The sequence below is a fragment of the Aotus nancymaae genome, unplaced genomic scaffold, assembly GCF_030222135.1.
Source record: "Aotus nancymaae isolate 86718 unplaced genomic scaffold, 86718_ANA_hifiasm-v0.15.2.pri h1tg000016l, whole genome shotgun sequence".
NCBI lineage: Eukaryota > Metazoa > Chordata > Mammalia > Primates > Aotidae > Aotus > Aotus nancymaae.
The window spans coordinates 3,827,027-3,844,489 of NW_026988428.1; the positions used below are offsets into that span (position 1 = coordinate 3,827,027).

General features: G+C 36.2%; 1 protein-coding gene across 1 annotated transcript in view; it reads right to left on the reverse strand.

Moving 5' to 3' along the window:
* Nucleotides 1-10,131: 10,131 nt before the first annotated feature.
* The window catches only part of NEDD1 (NEDD1 gamma-tubulin ring complex targeting factor), a 46,236-nt gene continuing 38,904 nt past the window's right edge, over nt 10,132-17,463 (reverse strand). Inside the window, exons 14-15 of the mRNA XM_012469298.2 lie at nt 12,781-12,847; nt 10,132-12,342 (exon numbers count right to left, since the gene is read on the reverse strand). Coding sequence (XP_012324721.2) covers nt 12,238-12,342; nt 12,781-12,847 — 172 coding nt within the window. The 3' untranslated portion in view covers nt 10,132-12,237. The remainder of the gene's footprint in view (nt 12,343-12,780; nt 12,848-17,463) is intronic.

Sequence of the window (17,463 nt, forward strand, 5' to 3'; positions counted from 1 at the left end):
TTTACCGGATAACAAAACTTAATAAGATTATCTCCACTAAATAATACTCTTATCTTCCTAACAAATATCATTATCTACAGTGCTAGGTATTAAATAAACACAAAAAATAAGATTTAGTAAGGGCACTACTATAGTTTCTTAACTTTATTTCTCTGACAGTGTCTTTAGACCATACCTAGATTTTACCTTTTGAGAAAATACTGCCTTTAGAAATGTAAAACTGTATTTGATAGCTTTATTTTTCTCTTTAATTATGCAAAGAAATTTGCTTATTTATAAATATCAAGCATCTGAGTTTCATAGGAAAATAAATCAACTTCATACAGAACATTGTAATTTCCTCTATTCAAACTATTCAGCTCATTATTGTTTACTTATAAATATATACCGTGTTAGTTCCAAAAAGAACTTAAGGAAACTAAAAATTGATTAATTATAGAAGTTATTAAACTAGATAAGATGTTCCAAAATAAAATTTTAAGTGAGCAGAGGCTTCCAATATAAAGTGCTATGCAAATTTTTAGAAACCAGAAAAAAGGTTTTCATCATAGTTCAGTTTCGTGTTTCCAGATGATCCCACTGCATTTCACATTTCTTTAAAATCAAAGATTTGGGAATGTTGAAGTTGTTTACATACTCCATATTTGTATGAGTATTAATGAAAACTGAATTACAGGCAAACTAATGGCCATCTCTGTAGTTAAGTTTGCATTTTCTAGAATTGCATATAACTAGAATCATGATATATACTCTTTATTGTCTGGTTTCTATTACTCAATATAATTGAGATTCATTCATGCTGTTTAATTATAATTTATTCCTTTCATGTGGCTGGGTGGCATTACATTGAATATATTACAATTTCTTTATCCATTCATCTGCTGACAGATATTTATTTCCAAATTTGGGCTATTACATATATATCTGCTATGACCATTCATGTACAAGTCTTTGTGTGGATATGTGCTTTTATTTCTTGTAGATATTTATGGAATAGAATGCCTAGTGTCTATGGTAGCCATATGCTCAATGGTTGAAGAAACTGTCAAAATGTTTCCCAAATGTTTGACCATTTTATATTCACAGAGTATGAAAATTCCAGTTGCTCCACATCCTAGCCTACTGAGACCAGCTTGGCAGTAGAGACCCCCACCCAGGTGGTGCTGAAGGCATTGAGAAGCAGACACCCAGATAGAACAGCAAAGTGGACTATCCGGGGGGCCAACAGCCTTCCAAGCTGAGAGCCTCAGGGGGATGACAGCATTCCGGGCTGAAGACCTTGAACAGATTCTGACCCACGTATTTATTCTCTGAACAGGTGATTATTATTAACAAAGAGCATTCTGTATTTTCTCATAGAACCAAGATAAACTAGCTAGGCAGCTGGCACCTGCTTACCACTGATACTAGAAACTGTTTTCCATGAGGAAGCCACAGGGGCAGGGTCACATATCCCATGCTTAAAGAATTGTTTTAACCGGTGTATGATATTTATATATTGTCCTGCCACTTTAGAATGCCCCAAATAGTTTTCCACTTGGTGGTGGTGGAAAACACACTAGGTTTTCCTTGTCATCATTCTTCCTAGCAAACAATATATTCTATCATACACTTAGCATTTCTCAGCAATCATACACTTAGCATTTCTCAACATTTTCCCCCTTGTTGTTGTGACAAAGCTAGGTAAGCCAGCACAGCTCCATCTTGGTGATCTATCTCTCTAAGGATTTGGGATCCACACCTGCAGACTACACAAAGAGAAACAAAACAAATCGATAACATAACTACAACAGCAATTATAGTTCCTTCAAGTGTTTTCACCCAAGTCACTGGATTTAGGGCTGCCAATCCATCAGCACCTCCCTCAAGCACCTTGGATTCTGAAATCAAAGTTAGATGTGCTTGAGAAGCTTGAAAAACTTGTTCTTTCAATTTTCTCATATCCAATGATAGTTTCCAACATGTTCTTCTAGGTGATGTTTTATTCTTTCCTAATTATGTTCAGTCTCATTACACTTTTTAGAGTTAATAAAGTCAATCTGTAACTCTTCCACCACCAAAAGATATGGGGAGTTTTAACACAGCTCTGAATCTAAAGAGCTGTTATTCCTTATAAACTCCAATGAGTAAGAATTAGGGCCTGATCCTCTATTACATTTTCCTTCTCAGACTTTTATTGGTTTTAGGGCCATAGATATTTTCCAAAGTTCTTTTTATTCAGCTCTTATCATTGGCCATAATATTTTTGATCGTGATCCTACTAATCCCCCATTTCTCCAGACAATAGGGTTGTTAGTCTCAGTATGCATAGATTCTGAATAATTAGTTTTTTTATTTGCCATCTGAGTTCCATGTCACTACAAGAGGACTGACTGGTGCAGTCAATGCTAAGTATCCCCTTAGGGGACCATTCTTTATTTTACCTGCATTCAGGTTTTGATAGCTGAAACAATTGTTATTTATTTCCTAAATTATTATAAAGAATATTAAGGCCAGAAATCATATATCAATAAAGGAGGGAAAGGAATATATGCCCAATAGGTGACATTTCCTTTTACTTCTATCCCAACTCAGGAATACTCACTGTAATGGTGGTAACCACCATCATATCTATCATCAAGTTATTCATAGTAACAGGCTGTCCTGCTCTCTTCAGATTTTCCTCAGCAATCTGTGAAAGCATCTTGATTTGACCCCAAGTCAGTGGTGATGTTTGGTGTGTTCTCCTTTTGGGAACAGCACTTTCAGTGTTAGTCTTGCCATTTCTGTGACTAGGGGGTCCTCTGCAAATTTCTTTTTTGGTTATCTGGCTCATGATAAAACTTTAAATGTCTGGATGGTACCCACACCAGTTGTTGATTTGAACCTGAAGAGACACAAGCAAATTCTCTGCCCCATGTTATATTACCTTTTTCCCAGTTCTTTGTAAGTGGATCTCGCCACCAGATTAACTGCCCTACAGTTTCTTCCTCGGATTATTTATTCAGCTGTTGTTCAGTGCTGTTAATTGTCCTCCTCTAGGCAAACTCAAAACATTTAAAGTTAAGCATGCTAAATTTAGTTAAATTTGTGGAGTTCTATTTCAATATCTCCTTCCACAATTAAAACAAGCTCCAGGACCTCTTGTTTATTTTTAAACCTGCCATTGCTTGTGCCAATAAGGTAGCTTTGTGTAATTTTCCTCCTATTCCATCACATGCCTTAATGTAATCCACCAAGTGAGCTTTAAGTGGTCGTAAAACAGCCTGGCATTCAGAATAGCATTGTCCAATGCTAGCAAGCGCAGTACAATATCCTGAACCTCTGTTTCTAATATGGCCTTTCTTATGGCTTCTTGCAATCGAGCTATAAAGTCGGCATATGGCTCTTTCGGCCTCTGCTTAACAGCTCCAAAAGGAGGATTTTTTTTTTCACTTCCTGTTGTAATTTTCTCCCAAGCTCTTAAACATGTTTTCCTAATCTGCTCTATGACTAAAACAGCCATAATACCCTGTGCCTGTAAAGGAGCCCATACACCAGTTCCTGTAAGCTCTTCTATGACAATATTAATCAGAGGTTGAATATTAACATTTATATTAGCTTGAATATTAGCCTCATCAGTCCACCAGGTCTTAAACTGTAAAAATTGAGAGAGAGATAAACAAGCTTGGGTTAAAGTATCCCAGCCTATAGGAAGCAACCGAAATTGCCATGCTTCTAAATCTCTTTTCTCTCGCCTGTTGAATTTCTGCCTGAATGGAACCAGTTACCGTAGTTGTAGGAGTACACACGGCAACAGAAACAGTTTCACCTTCGAGGTAGCTTCCAATTTCTTTAATGGAGAAATATTGGGAGGATTGGCCATCCCTCAGCAAGATACTGAGGTGGGGGGTGATGGGCACAGTTTTTCCTCATTTGACTTTTCATCCTTTTGCTCTATTTCTCCGCATACTTCATCATACTCCCCTTCCTCTCGTGAATCTTCTTCCTCATCGTTCGTCTGAAACGGCTCTAAGGCAAAACGCACTAAAGCCCAAACAGACCACACTAAATAAACCTCAAGTTTGCTTGATCTTTGTCCCATGTTACTCTAATAGTACGTACCGAGCTCCCCCAGCTCACCCTGGGAGATTTTATCAAGAGTTCTCGGGATATTTCCCAGCTCCCCCAGCTCACCCTGGGAGATTTTATCAAGAGTTCTTTGGCTACTTCCAGGTTCCCCCTAACTTACCTGGGAGATCCTTTCAAGAGTTCCTGGGCGCCTTCCGAGCTTCCCCAACCGACCCTAGGGATTTTTTCTCAAGAGTACTCGGGATACCTTCAAGCTCAGCTTCTCCTTTCTTTGTTCCTCAGGTGACCTTTCATCCTGGGTTCGAGCCTCACATCTGGGCACCACTTATTGAGACCAGCTCAGCCATAGAGACCCCCACCCAGGTGGCGCTGAAGGCATTGAGAAGCAGACACCCAGATAGAACAACAAAGTGGGACTATCCAGGGGGGCCAACGGCCTTCCGAGCTGAGAGCCTCAGAGGGATGACAGCATTCCGGGCTGAAGGCCTTGAGCAGATTCTGACCCACGTAGTTAGTCTCTCTGAACAGGTGATTATTATTAAGAAAGGGTGTTCTGTGTTTTCTCATAGAACCAAGATAAACTAGGGAGGCAGCTGGTGCCTGCTTACCTTGAAAGTATTCTCCACAAGGGAGCCACGGGGGCAGGGTTACATATCCCACGCTTAAGGAATTGTTTTAACAGGTGTATGATATTTATATATTGTCCTGCCACTTTAGAATGCCCCAAATAGTTTTCCACTTGGTAGGGGGCAGGGGGGAGCTAGGTTTTTCTTGCCATCGTTCTTCCTAGCAAACAATATATTCTATCATATATTCAGCATTTCTCAGCAGTCATACACTTAGCATTTCTCAACTCTAGCCAACAGGTGGTATGGTCAGGCTTTTTAATTTTAGCTGTTTTAATATTCAGGAGTATCCCCTTATGGTTTGGTCTCCATTTCCCTAAATGACAATGATTACAAGCATCTTTTCATGTCCATTTGCCATCTTCATATCTTTTTTAACTTTTAGAGATGGTCTCACTCTGCCACCCAGGCTAGAATGCAGTGGCATGATTATAGCTCACTTCAGCCTTAAACCCCTGGGCTCAAGCAACCCTCCTGCCTCAGCCTTCTGAGAAATTGAGACCACACCACGACACCCAGCTTCATAACTTCTTTGGTTAAGTGTCTCAATCATTGCCTATGTAAAAAAATCAGGTTATTCTCTTGTCTTGACATGCCTTTATATATTCTGAATACAAGATCTTTATTAGATGTATGATTGGCAAACATTTTCTCAGTCTGTGATTTGTCTTTTAATTATCTTAACAGTAACCTTCCTAAGACTATACCTTAATTGGCCTTTGAAAATCCAATTTATCAATTTTTACTTTTGGAGATTATTAATTTGGTGTCACATATAAAAAATCTACCCCAAGCTCACAAAGATCTTTGTCTTATCTTGCAGAATTTGTTTTTGTTTTAGGTTTTACATTTAGGTCTATGATCCACTTTATTTTTGTAGATGGTATGAAGTATGCATCAGGGTTTTTGTTTTTGCATGTGCATTCCAGCACAGTTTTTTGAAAAGTTTATCCTTTGTCTATTGAATTACCTTTACACGTTAGTCAAAATCATTTGACTACATATGTGTGGGTGTATTTCTGGACTACATTGTGCTACAGTGATCTATGTGACTATGTTTATGCACTTTTGCATTATCTTAATAGCTTTACAACAAGTCTAGAAATTATGAAGTGTAAGACCGCTACTGTGCTGCTTTATTTTCCCAAAGTTGCTTTGGTTATTCTAGATCCTTTATATATTTCCAAATTTTAGTATCAGGTTAACAAGTTCTACAAAAAAAAAAAGCCTACTAATATTCTTATTGGGATTTTGCTGAATCTACAAATCAATGTGAGGGAAACTGACACTTAACAATAGTGAGCCTTCTAATTCATGAACATGGTATCTCTCAAGTTTACTTTCTCAGCACTGCTATGTAGAATTCAGAGTACAGGTCTTGAATATATTTTATCAAATTTACTCTTATGATCTCATTTTTATACTACTATATTTTTAATTCCATTTTCTGATTGTTGCAAGTCTATAGAAATGCAATTGAGTTTTGTAGATAGATGCTGTATCCTTTAACATCATTCTTGTTATTAGTTTTTTCATGTATTCCATTGGATTTTCTTTTTTTTTTTTATTGCATTTTAGGTTTTAGGGTACATGTGAAAAACATGCAAGGTTGTTGCATAGGTGCATACGTGGCAGTATGATTTGCTGCCTCCCTCCCCTTCACCTATATCTGGCATTTCTCCCCATGCTATCCCTCCCCAACTCCCCACCCCCCCCGCTATCCCCCCTCCCCCACAACAGACCCCCGTGTATAGTGCTCCCCTCCCTGTGTCCATGTGTTCTCCTTGTTCAACACCCGCCTATGAGTGAGAACATGTGGTGTTTGATTTTGTGTTCTTGTGTCAGTTTGCTGAGAATGATGTTTTCCACTGGAAGTTCTAGCCAGAGCAATCAGGCAAGAAAAAGAAATAAAGGGTATTCGATTAGGAAAGGAGGAAGTCAAATTGTCTCTATTTGCAGATGACATGATTGTATATCTAGAAGACCCTATCACCTCAGCCCAAAATCTCCTGAAACTGATAAGCAACTTCAGCAAAGTCTCAGGATACAAAATCAATGTGCAAAAATCACAAGCATTTCTATACACCAATAACAGACTTAAAGAGAGCCAAATCAAGAATGAACCGCCATTCACAATTGCTACAAAGAGAATAAAATACCTAGGAATACAACTAACAAGGAACGTAAAAGACCTCTTCAAGGAGAACTACAAATCACTGCTCAGCGAAATAAGAGAGGACACAAACAGATGGAGAAACATTCCATGTTCATGGTTAGGAAGAATTAATATCGTGAAAATGGCCATACTGCCCAAAGTAATTTACAGATTCAATGCTATCCCCATCAAGCTACCAATGACTTTCCTCACAGAACTGGAAAAAACCACCTTAAACTTCATATGGAACCAAAAGAGAGCCCGCATAGCCAAGTCAATTCTAAGCAAAAAGAACAAAGTGGGAGGCATCACACTACCGGACATCAAACTCTACTACAAGGCTACAGTAATCAAAACAGCATGGTACTGGTACCAAAACAGAGATATAGACCAATGGAACAGAACAGAGGCGTCGGAGGTGACACAACATATCTACAACCACCTGATCTTTGACAAACCTGAAAAGAACAAGCAATGGGGAAAGGATTCCCTATTCAATAAGTGGTGTTGGGAAAACTGGCTGGCCATATGCAGAAAGCAGAAACTCGACCCCTTCCTGACACCTTACACTAAAATTGACTCCAGATGGATTAAAGACTTAAACATAAGACGTAACACCATAAAAACACTAGAAGGAAACCTAGGCAAAACCATTCAGGACATAGGCGTAGGCAAGGACTTTATGACCAAAACACCAAAAGCATTGGCAACAAAAGCCAAAATAGACAAATGGGACCTAATCAAACTCCACAGCTTTTGCACGGCAAAAGAAACAGTCAATAGAGTGAATCGGCAACCAAGAGAATGGGAAAAAATTTTTGCAGCCTACCCGTCTGACAAAGGGCTGATATCCAGAATTTACAATGAGCTAAAAAAGATTTACAAGAAAAAAACAAACAAGCCCATTCAAAAATGGGTGAAGGATATGAACAGATACTTTACAAAAGAAGACATACATGAGGCCAACAAACATATGAAAAAATGCTCATCATCACTGGTCATTAGAGAAATGCAAATCAAAACTACATTGAGATACCATCTCACGCCAGTTAGAATGGCAATCATTAAAAAATCTGGAGAAAACAGATGCTGGAGAGGATGTGGAGAAATAGGAACACTTTTACACTGTTGGTGGGAGTGTAAATTAGTTCAACCACTGTGGAAAACAGTGTGGCGATTCCTCAAGGACCTAGAAATAGAAATTCCATTTGACCCAGCAATCCCATTACTGGGCATATATCCAAAGGATTATAAATCGTTCTGCTATAAGGACACATGCACACGAATGTTCATTGCAGCACAGTTTACAATAGCAAAGACCTGGAACCAGCCCAAATGCCCATCGATGATAGACTGGACAGGAAAAATGTGGCACATATACACCATGGAATATTATGCAGCCATTAAAAACGAGGAGTTCACATCCTTCATAGGGACATCCATTGGATTTTCTATGGTCAAATACGTCACTTGTGAGTGGAGGCTTTTTAAAAACTTACTCTTTTGTAATCTGGATGTTGCTTCTTTCTTTTTCTTGCTTAATTGCCTCAGCTAGAAACTCTAATAGAATGTTTAATAGAAGAGAACATCATATACATTTGCTTTGCTTCTGATCTTAGGAAAAAAAAAAACATTCAGTTTTTCAGCATTAAGTTTAATGTTAGCTGCTGGGGTCTTTTGGATGCCCTTTATCTGGTTGAGGAAGTTCTCTTTTATTCTTCCTTTGGTGAGTTTTTATCAAGAATGAATGCTGAGTTTTATCAAATGCTCTTTCTGCATTTATTGAGGTGATCACGTAATTTTCCTGTTAAGTCTGTTTAATATGGCAAATTACAGTTGATTTTTAATGTTAGCCCAAATTTGCATGCTTGAGATAAACCTCACTCGGTCTCTTTTACCCATCACTGGATTCAAATTGCTAACAAAAAAACAAACAAACAAACAAAAAAGTCTCATTTAGAATGTTTACATCTGTCTTTATGACAAATATTCTTCTGTAATCTTCTTTGTCATGATGCTACCTTATTTTGGTATGAGGGTAATGCTGGTCTCAAACAATGAGTTGGAAATCCTCTCCTATTTCCTGGAAACTCTTGTCAAAATTTGGGATATTGTCTTCTTTTAATCTTTGAAAGAATTCACCAGTGTAACTATTTAGGTTTGGCATCTTATCAAAATGTCTACAGAAATTGTGGTTATGTCACTTTTCTCATCCCTGATATTGGTAATTTTGTCTCTTTTTCTCATTAGCCTGGCTAAAGGTTTATCATTTTTGTTGATGTTAAGGAAACAGGAGAAGCAGAGTGGCTCATACCTATAATACCAGCACTTTGGGAGGTTGAGGTGGATCACTTGAGGCCAGGTTCGAGACTAGCCTGGACAGCATAGTGAGATGCTGCCTCTACAAAAATTTTTTTTAAAAAAGTTTTAAATTGTATTGATTTCCTCAACTGATTTTGTTTTCTCTTGCGCTGATCTCTTTATTCTTTCTTATTTTGAGATTCATCTGCTGTTATTTATCTAATATCTTAAGGTGGATGCTGCACTGAGCATAGTGTCATGTGCCTATAGTTCCAGCTACTTGGGAGGCTGAGGTGGAAGGATTCACTTGAACCCAGGAGCTCAAGGCTAAAGTGAGCTATGATATGATCACTTCAACCTAGACAACAGAGTGAAATCCCTGTGTCTTTAAAAGAAAAAAGAAAAAGGTGGAAGCTGACATCACTGACTTGAGATCTTTCCTTTTCTAATCTATACATTTAATGCTATAAATTCCACTGTAAGTACTGCTCTAGCTGATTCCTACAAATTTTGACATCATCTGTTTTCATTTGCATTCTGTTCAGTATAAAGCAGGTTTCTTGTATTCAAAACAGATGGATTTAAAAAAGCAAGATTCAACTGATCATAAATTTACATTTAATTATCCATATAGCTATTTAAATCTACCATTTTAGTGTTTACTTTCTATCTGTCCCATTGACTCTTTGTTCCTGTTTCTTTTGGATTTTTTAAATCACATTTTATCACCTTTTACTGGCTTTCTAGTTATTTATTCACTGTTTTTCTTTTTGTGGTTGCTTTAGGTCTTATAATACACATTCTTATCAATTTACTTTCAGGGAATGTTGTACCATTTCATAGTCAGCATAAGAATCTTAGAGAAGTATAATTTTTTTTCCATTATCCCAATCTTGGTATTGTCATATATTTCACTTTATATATATTAACCACCCAGTACCCTATTATTATTATTTTGCTTTAAATATTCTAGTGTTTTAAAGAGATTTAAAATAGAAATTTTAAAGAGATTTAAAATAGAAAAATAGCTTTTATATTTACTCACATATTTACCACTTTTGGTGTTCTATAGTTGCAGATTTCTATTTGGTATAATTTCTTTTTAAAAGCATTCTTTATCATTTCCTATGGTGCCAGTCTGCTTGTGATAAACTCTTTTTTTAGCTTTTCTAGGTCCATTTCGCTAGCTATAGAATTCTAAATTGGGCTTTTCTTTCAGTACATTAAAGATGTTGCTCCAGTGTCTGACATTCTTATCTCTGTCTTTCTATGTCTTTTCTCTCTAGCTGCTTTTAAGAAGTTCTCCTTGTTGCTCGTTTTAAGGAATCTGATTATGATGTGGCTTAGCATAGTTTTCTTACTTCTTGTGTTTGGGGTTCACTGAATTTCTTAGGTGTCATTTGTTTCTCTCAAGGATCAACATCTGACAACCATTTCACATATTTTCTTTCTTTTATTTCAGGTGGGAAAGTAAATCTCTCATGATTTTGGCCAACGACAAAATTTCAATTTCAGGTTTCCTATTTTTTGCATATAAAATTTTATTTTTTATACTTACTTAGCTTTTAAATTCCATGACAAAAATTTTTCATCTATACACATAATTACTAAAATTATTTTATCCCACCTCTTTTAAAACACATTATGTGCATTTATTTTTTAAAAAGGCAATAAGAAAATATTAATAGATTTAAATACATTATGTAGGCAAAACACACTAATATTTATGTCTTCTGAACCTGTTAGATAGTAATATACAAGGAAACTTGTTACAAGTCATAATGCTTTCATAATCTGTCAGAAAAGATCACATTAACATCCCTATATGCTTCAGTACAAATGTATTCTATAAACCACACTGGGGAAAAGTAATAATCCTATTTTTATTTTTAGAAGTAATTAGTAAGTTTATGCTTATTAAATATATCCTTAAAAACTTCTATCACTTCAGAAACCCATAAAGTTAGTAAGCTAAGCTAGAGTTGTTGTTTTTTTAATTTTGGTAAATACTTTCATCGCAGAAGTCAAAATGGGGCAGGAGAACTATACAAAGGTATATAGTTTAAATCTTTGGGACAAGAGACAACAAGAAGGTGAACAAGTCAGTAGTCCTCCCAAGCTTACATTTAACCTAAAATTGTAGATTACAGTAGGTAGATGTATACATCTAACTACTGCCAAAGAGGTATACATTATTTTGTCAACCTTTCTGAATAATTGTATAGTAAGGCCAATAATATAAAAATATTATACACAGTACACAAAGAATTAGATAAAGCAATAGTACTGTAATATTTAGTATCTAATATGGAATCTCTACTCATTATAAGTTGTCATGTTGATTGAAATTTTACAGTACAATGTTTCATGCTAATGAGATAATCAGCAGATAGATAGCTCTTGTCAAGTCCTATGAACCCTTAAACATTTTTCATAGGTAAAGATATCTAAAAAAATACCACCCAGGAGTAAAGATTTGTCAGAAGTACAATAGAGTAACATAAATGCAAAAGATATCATGTAATTTGTGCAATTCAAAATTCCAAAAATTGTCTTATTAAATGTACAATAAATAATAGTCATACTTGACTTCATCAAGTTAACAAAATAATTATTAGCCAACCCTATGCTTTATTAGTAATGGCTTAGAAACAAGAACTGCCATTTTAAAATTACTTTCTCCATAAAAATAGAAGGCATATCAAACACTTTAAATCTCAACTAGCCCAAAAAATATGAAAGGCCATCTGTCAATCAAAAATATATGTTTAAAAAAAGATGACTGAAACACAAACATAACCAATTTTGATGAACAATTTTCTTCTCTTATGAAAAAGGGCACTTAGTGGATGGCTACAGCTTTCAAAAAATAAAGATCCTGTTGACTTTCCTATTGGGTAGATAACATACTGTACAATTTTTATTATAAAAATATACATATTTTTAAGGTGAAAACAGTGGTTGGTGTAAAATCCCATCATCCTTTTACTTTTACCTGAAAAAAAATCTTTTCCCTGGAGGCCATGAAAACACTATTGATTCTATGCAGTTCTGTGTTCCCAGAAACTTCCCAAATTACAGAACATTAAGGTATTCACTGAAATTTCAAAAGTGGGCCCGTAGTCTTTTGTTTTCTTCTCGTAGTCTTTCAATTTCAGCCACTAAACCTTCATTCACTGAGTATCTTTCCAGCAAAGAATGCATTTCATTCTAGAAAAAGGGGAAAATGCCTTTTAAATTACTGATATTTCACATTTATTTGGCAGGCTATGTTTTATACTTTCAGCTATCATTTCGCTCATGTTCAATTAACTAAGTGAATGATATTTCTTGTACTTAACTCCTATTACTTTGTTAATATAAATGGAAGATCACTGGTGAAATTAATATATTTGGAAAATTTATATTTGCACATTTAAGATGTTTTTTGCTTACTTATCAGGAAGAAAGCCATGGAAAAAAAGAAGCTTTAACTATCTCATAGGTCAAAAGGAGGTGACCAGTTAAAATCTATTTTACTTATTTAATGTCTAAAACATCCTATTTATTTATTTTAGAAATTAAACAACTAAAATAGATCACCTTTAATGGATTTTTAAAAATGCACACAACTCTACTTTCATTTAAAGTAAAATTTGTCATACATACCAGTTGCATATGAAACTGTTTAATCATCTCCACTTGCAAATTCACAATGTCCCTATGGCATGCTTCTCTAGGAAGAATGTAAAATACTTTTTAGAATTACAATAATTTAACCAATTCTAAATCATTCAAGAAACTCAAAAAACTTTTTCATTTGCCAAATTACTGAATGTTAATAATTATTATAATATAAAAATACCAACGCACTGAGCATTTATTTACTATGTGCTAGGTACTGTTTTACTTTAAATGTGAGAACTCATTTCAAACATCTTCACAAGTAGGTGCAATTATTACCTCCATTTTGCCAAAAAAATAACTGAGCCACAGAGCAGTTATAACAGGTCCAAAATCACACAACCAGTAAATGATGAAGGTAGGATGTAAACTCAGGCTATCTACTGAATTCCCCCATACTATATTCCTTTATATAGAAATTGTCATTAAGACGCGAACTTATATTACAACGAAATATGGAAAATTCACTAGGTTAGAAAGAGCATTTTATTATCAGTTTAGCTATTGAAAAAATATACTTTCAGTAGAAAGTGGCAATTTGGGTGGTTATAGCATGGCTTACTCAATAAAATGCAATTAATTCATTCCTACAAAAGAACACATAAAAATTATGAAATATAATGATAAAAGAACACTCAGTCACCCACCACACAACTTACGAACTAGAGTGTTACCAAATCATAGAAGCTTCCTGTGTGTTCCTGTCTGATTCTATCACTTAATTCTTGGGGGAAAGCCCAAGAAAGAAGTCATTATCCTCCTGAATTTTGTCAGACAAGAAAATGTTCTTTTTTAATATCCTTGTATAACATATAATCTGTAGTCAATGTTTTCATTGTTTTTGAGCATTTAAGCTTTACAAAAAAGGGTAACATATAGCTTATTTTTAAGGAAGAATTCAATATTGTTTTGAAGATTCATGTTCCATATATCTGTAATTCACTGGTTTGTATTGGTGTATCCATATGCCTGTTAATATTTTGACTGTTTTCAAGTTTTTATTATTACAATGTCATAATCAATCATGTATTATCTCCCAACTCACATGGGCCAATGTCCATCGATGACATACACTCAAGAGTACATTCCATTTTACAAAATCATGCAAATTGTTTTCCAAAGGTAGTATCAATGGACATGTTCATCACCAGTATAACAGAGTTCTTGCTCTATACCATTATCAAGACTTAGTATTACCAGATTTCTCATATTTTCCCATTGAATGGGAAATGGTATCTCATTGCATTTTTAGTTCTCTGATTATGAGGTTGAATATATTTCTTGTGTTTATATACCATTCCTCTTCCTTGAAATGCTTTTCTTATTCATTTATAAGCATTCTTTACATAATGTGATCCTTTGTTATTTATATGAGAACTGCAGATATCTTCTTATCCCTTCACTCTGTGATATTCTGTGATGAACAGTTCTTATTAATGTGCTCAAATATCCTAACCTAATCATGCAGTTAATTTTACCAATGTATTTTGATAGGGAGTGCATTATTTTACTTTAAATGATTTCCTGCCATGAAGTTATAAACTTTTATGTCAACTTTATACAAAAAATCCAATGTCACAACACAATTTATTATTTCATATTTTGCACACAAATCTGCAATGCTACCTCTCTATCATTTCCATATATGCATAGGTTTCTTTCCAGCTTATATGATTCCTTTGGCCAGTATGTTCTCCCTGTGCCATGCTATATATCTTAATTATACTTTAATGATTAAGCACATTCATCTGACAAGTCCCCTTCAACCTTATTCTTCTCTGGAGTGTCTTGGTTATTCCTAGATTTTTTTTCTTCCATACATATTTTGGAATCACCTCATCATCTTCTTCCAAATCCCAGCTGGGATTTTAACTGGAATTGTGTTCAATCTACCGAACTATTTAGGTGAACTGATATCTTTATAAAATCTCTCCATTTATTTAAATGTTAATGCTTTTGAACAAAAATTTTAAAAATGTTTTTCTACAAAAATCTTCACTACTTTGGTTGATTTATTCCCAGGTATCTTATTGTTTTTCTGTTGTAACTACAAGGGTATTCTTAAAAATTTCCTCTTCTACTTTCAGTGATAGTAAAAACTGCATTAAAAACAAAAACACTGTATCAGGGAACCACCAAGGTAGCCAGGACTTGAAGAGCCACGGTCTTGCAAAGAAGGAAAGACTACTAGGTAAGCCCTACATTTATCTCTGTTTTTCCTTCTAGAGTATGTGCTGATTCCACAGTGTGGAGAAGAAACTGAGCTGAAGCAGTGGTCTGGAGGTTAACATTGTCTCACTAGGTAGGGAGTATTAAGAGTTTGGGACTACCAAATTAGCCAAGGCCGTAAGAGTCAAGAGCTTGAAGAGGGGAGGCCTGCAGAAAAGTAAGCCTGAAACTGCAATTTCCCCTCGAGACGTCTATTGATTTCTAAGCAATGCTCGCCCTGGGTTAGATGGCAAAAACCAACCATAAAACAAGCAACTCAAGAGCATAGAAAGTATTCTGGAAGTGTTGTGATGCTGGCAAAATAGAAGTTGAAGTTGAGGACCCACTAAGATTAAAAAGAATACTCCAGATATTCAGCTCATGTCCTAGAAGAGCAAAGACTACACAAGGAAAAAAGGCAAATCGGAAACAAACTAGTGCTAAGAAAATCTGAAATCTAGTAACTACAGGATCAAAGGGATCTGCTTACCAAAAGAAACTTACATCTTCTTAACAGACAACAGAAACAGACACACAGATTTCCACTTAGGATGTATTAGGTTGGTGCAAAAGTATAAGTTCTAAACTCTAACAACGAAAACAAACCTGATAACGTATAAAATCATAATATTTTAAATTCAACTGAGAGCTTAAAAGGGAAAGAAATCTACATGAACTAAAATCCAGAAAATGAGGAGTTCCTCCTAGGAGAAAAGAGACCCATGACTGGTTTTCATCATCTTCATGCCCTTGACAGAGTAAAAAGAACTAACTGAAATTTTAACAAGATTTTTAAAGGCCAAGTAAACACTGGCTTGATAGTTTAGAATTCCAAGGGGTCTCAGCCACAAAGAAAGTCTGAATTTACTCACCAACTTTTTCCCACATGCCTTCATTCAGCACTCATGTAAAAAAAAAGTAGGGATAGTATAATAGGAGGGCTGAGGGAAGACACCCTAAGAAACAGATGCACAGAGCCTGGTGAAGCCCTAGGGCAGGGGAGGAGAACTGAGAGTAACCCCTCTAAGGCACTCTCAGAGAAGATGGCAGCCACCCCATGCTGCTCAGGGAGGATGGTGAGAAAGAGGCCCTTAATACCTTCTCTGTCCTGTCAATGATAGGTGTAGCTAAACACCTAATCTGATGAACACCTGGGCTGATGGCAGAACAAGTGAATTTACAGAAATCCTCTGAGCCACTCTGGGTCCTCACTGAGTCCCAGGCAAAGGCTGCCTATGGTCAAGGGGCAGAAGAGCTGAGAGAAGTCCCTACCCACCACCCCCAGGTGCAGACATACAGGGCAGGGCGGCAGAACCAAGAGGCACTGTAGGCCTTCACCACACATGCTGCAGCAACTCTCCAGGGCTGGAAAGGGGGCAGACACACTTCTCTTGAACAGAAAGCCAGGAACAGATGAGAGTGAAAAAAACCTCCAGCCACCCCTAAAGCTGGCAGCTGGCAGCTGGGCAGTAATGCACAGCTATTTCAGAGTTGTTCCAGTACCCAGATCCCCAGGCCTGCTAAAGGAAAGGCCCTGAGCCCACTGTTCTCAAATCATCTGAAGCCAGTGGTGAACTGACACCCAAATGCTTGTTGAATAAATGGATAATAAACAGACAGCACCATTACTCCTGTGTTTAAAAACTCTGAAGGCTCTCCATTACCTGTGTATTAAGACCTTCACAACTGTCCCCCAGGCCTCATCTCTTACCACGGTGCCTTCTCTCTGCAAACATTCCTAGAACGTATGATCATGTCTCTGCTCAAGGTGTTCCCATACACTTCAGTATAAAATAAAATCTCTTCAGTGGCACCTTTCTAATCTGCCCCCGCAGAAGAACTGCTCCCTTTCTGTGACTTCAACATCACTTTGATCACATTGTATTATAGTCAGCTGTATCTAGACAGTTCTGCTATTATGCCATAAATATTTATGCATTCCTGAAAAAAATATATATACTTTAACACTGTGTATTAAAGGTAACAGAACTTAGGGAAAAAGGATTAGGGCAAACCACTCAAAAACCTATGCAGCTTTGTAACCAAAGCACAACAAAAACAAATCCTAATAAAAACACTATCATAGTTAAAAAGACATAGTAAATGTCTAATAGATAAATATTGAATAATACCCTTACTGTGAAGAAGTGATGGCCACTTAATGGAAGGGGATAGAAGATAGAAGGACTGGGGCTATCAAGTTATAGAGGCAAGGGCAAAATGCCCAAAGATGGGAAATAATCACAAAATAAGCACTTCTAACACAGGGCACACAGCTGAGCCAAGAGGAAGTGAATAAAGAGATGGATGCTAATGGGGTTTGTGCATTCAGCTGTGTTCACATGTACCTTATTTGGCTGCTGTTACATGAACAAACAAAATTTCCTCATCATATTGTCAACATTGTCCGATTTTACTGATCTCAAATGAATTAATTCACATTAAGAGAAACACGCAGCA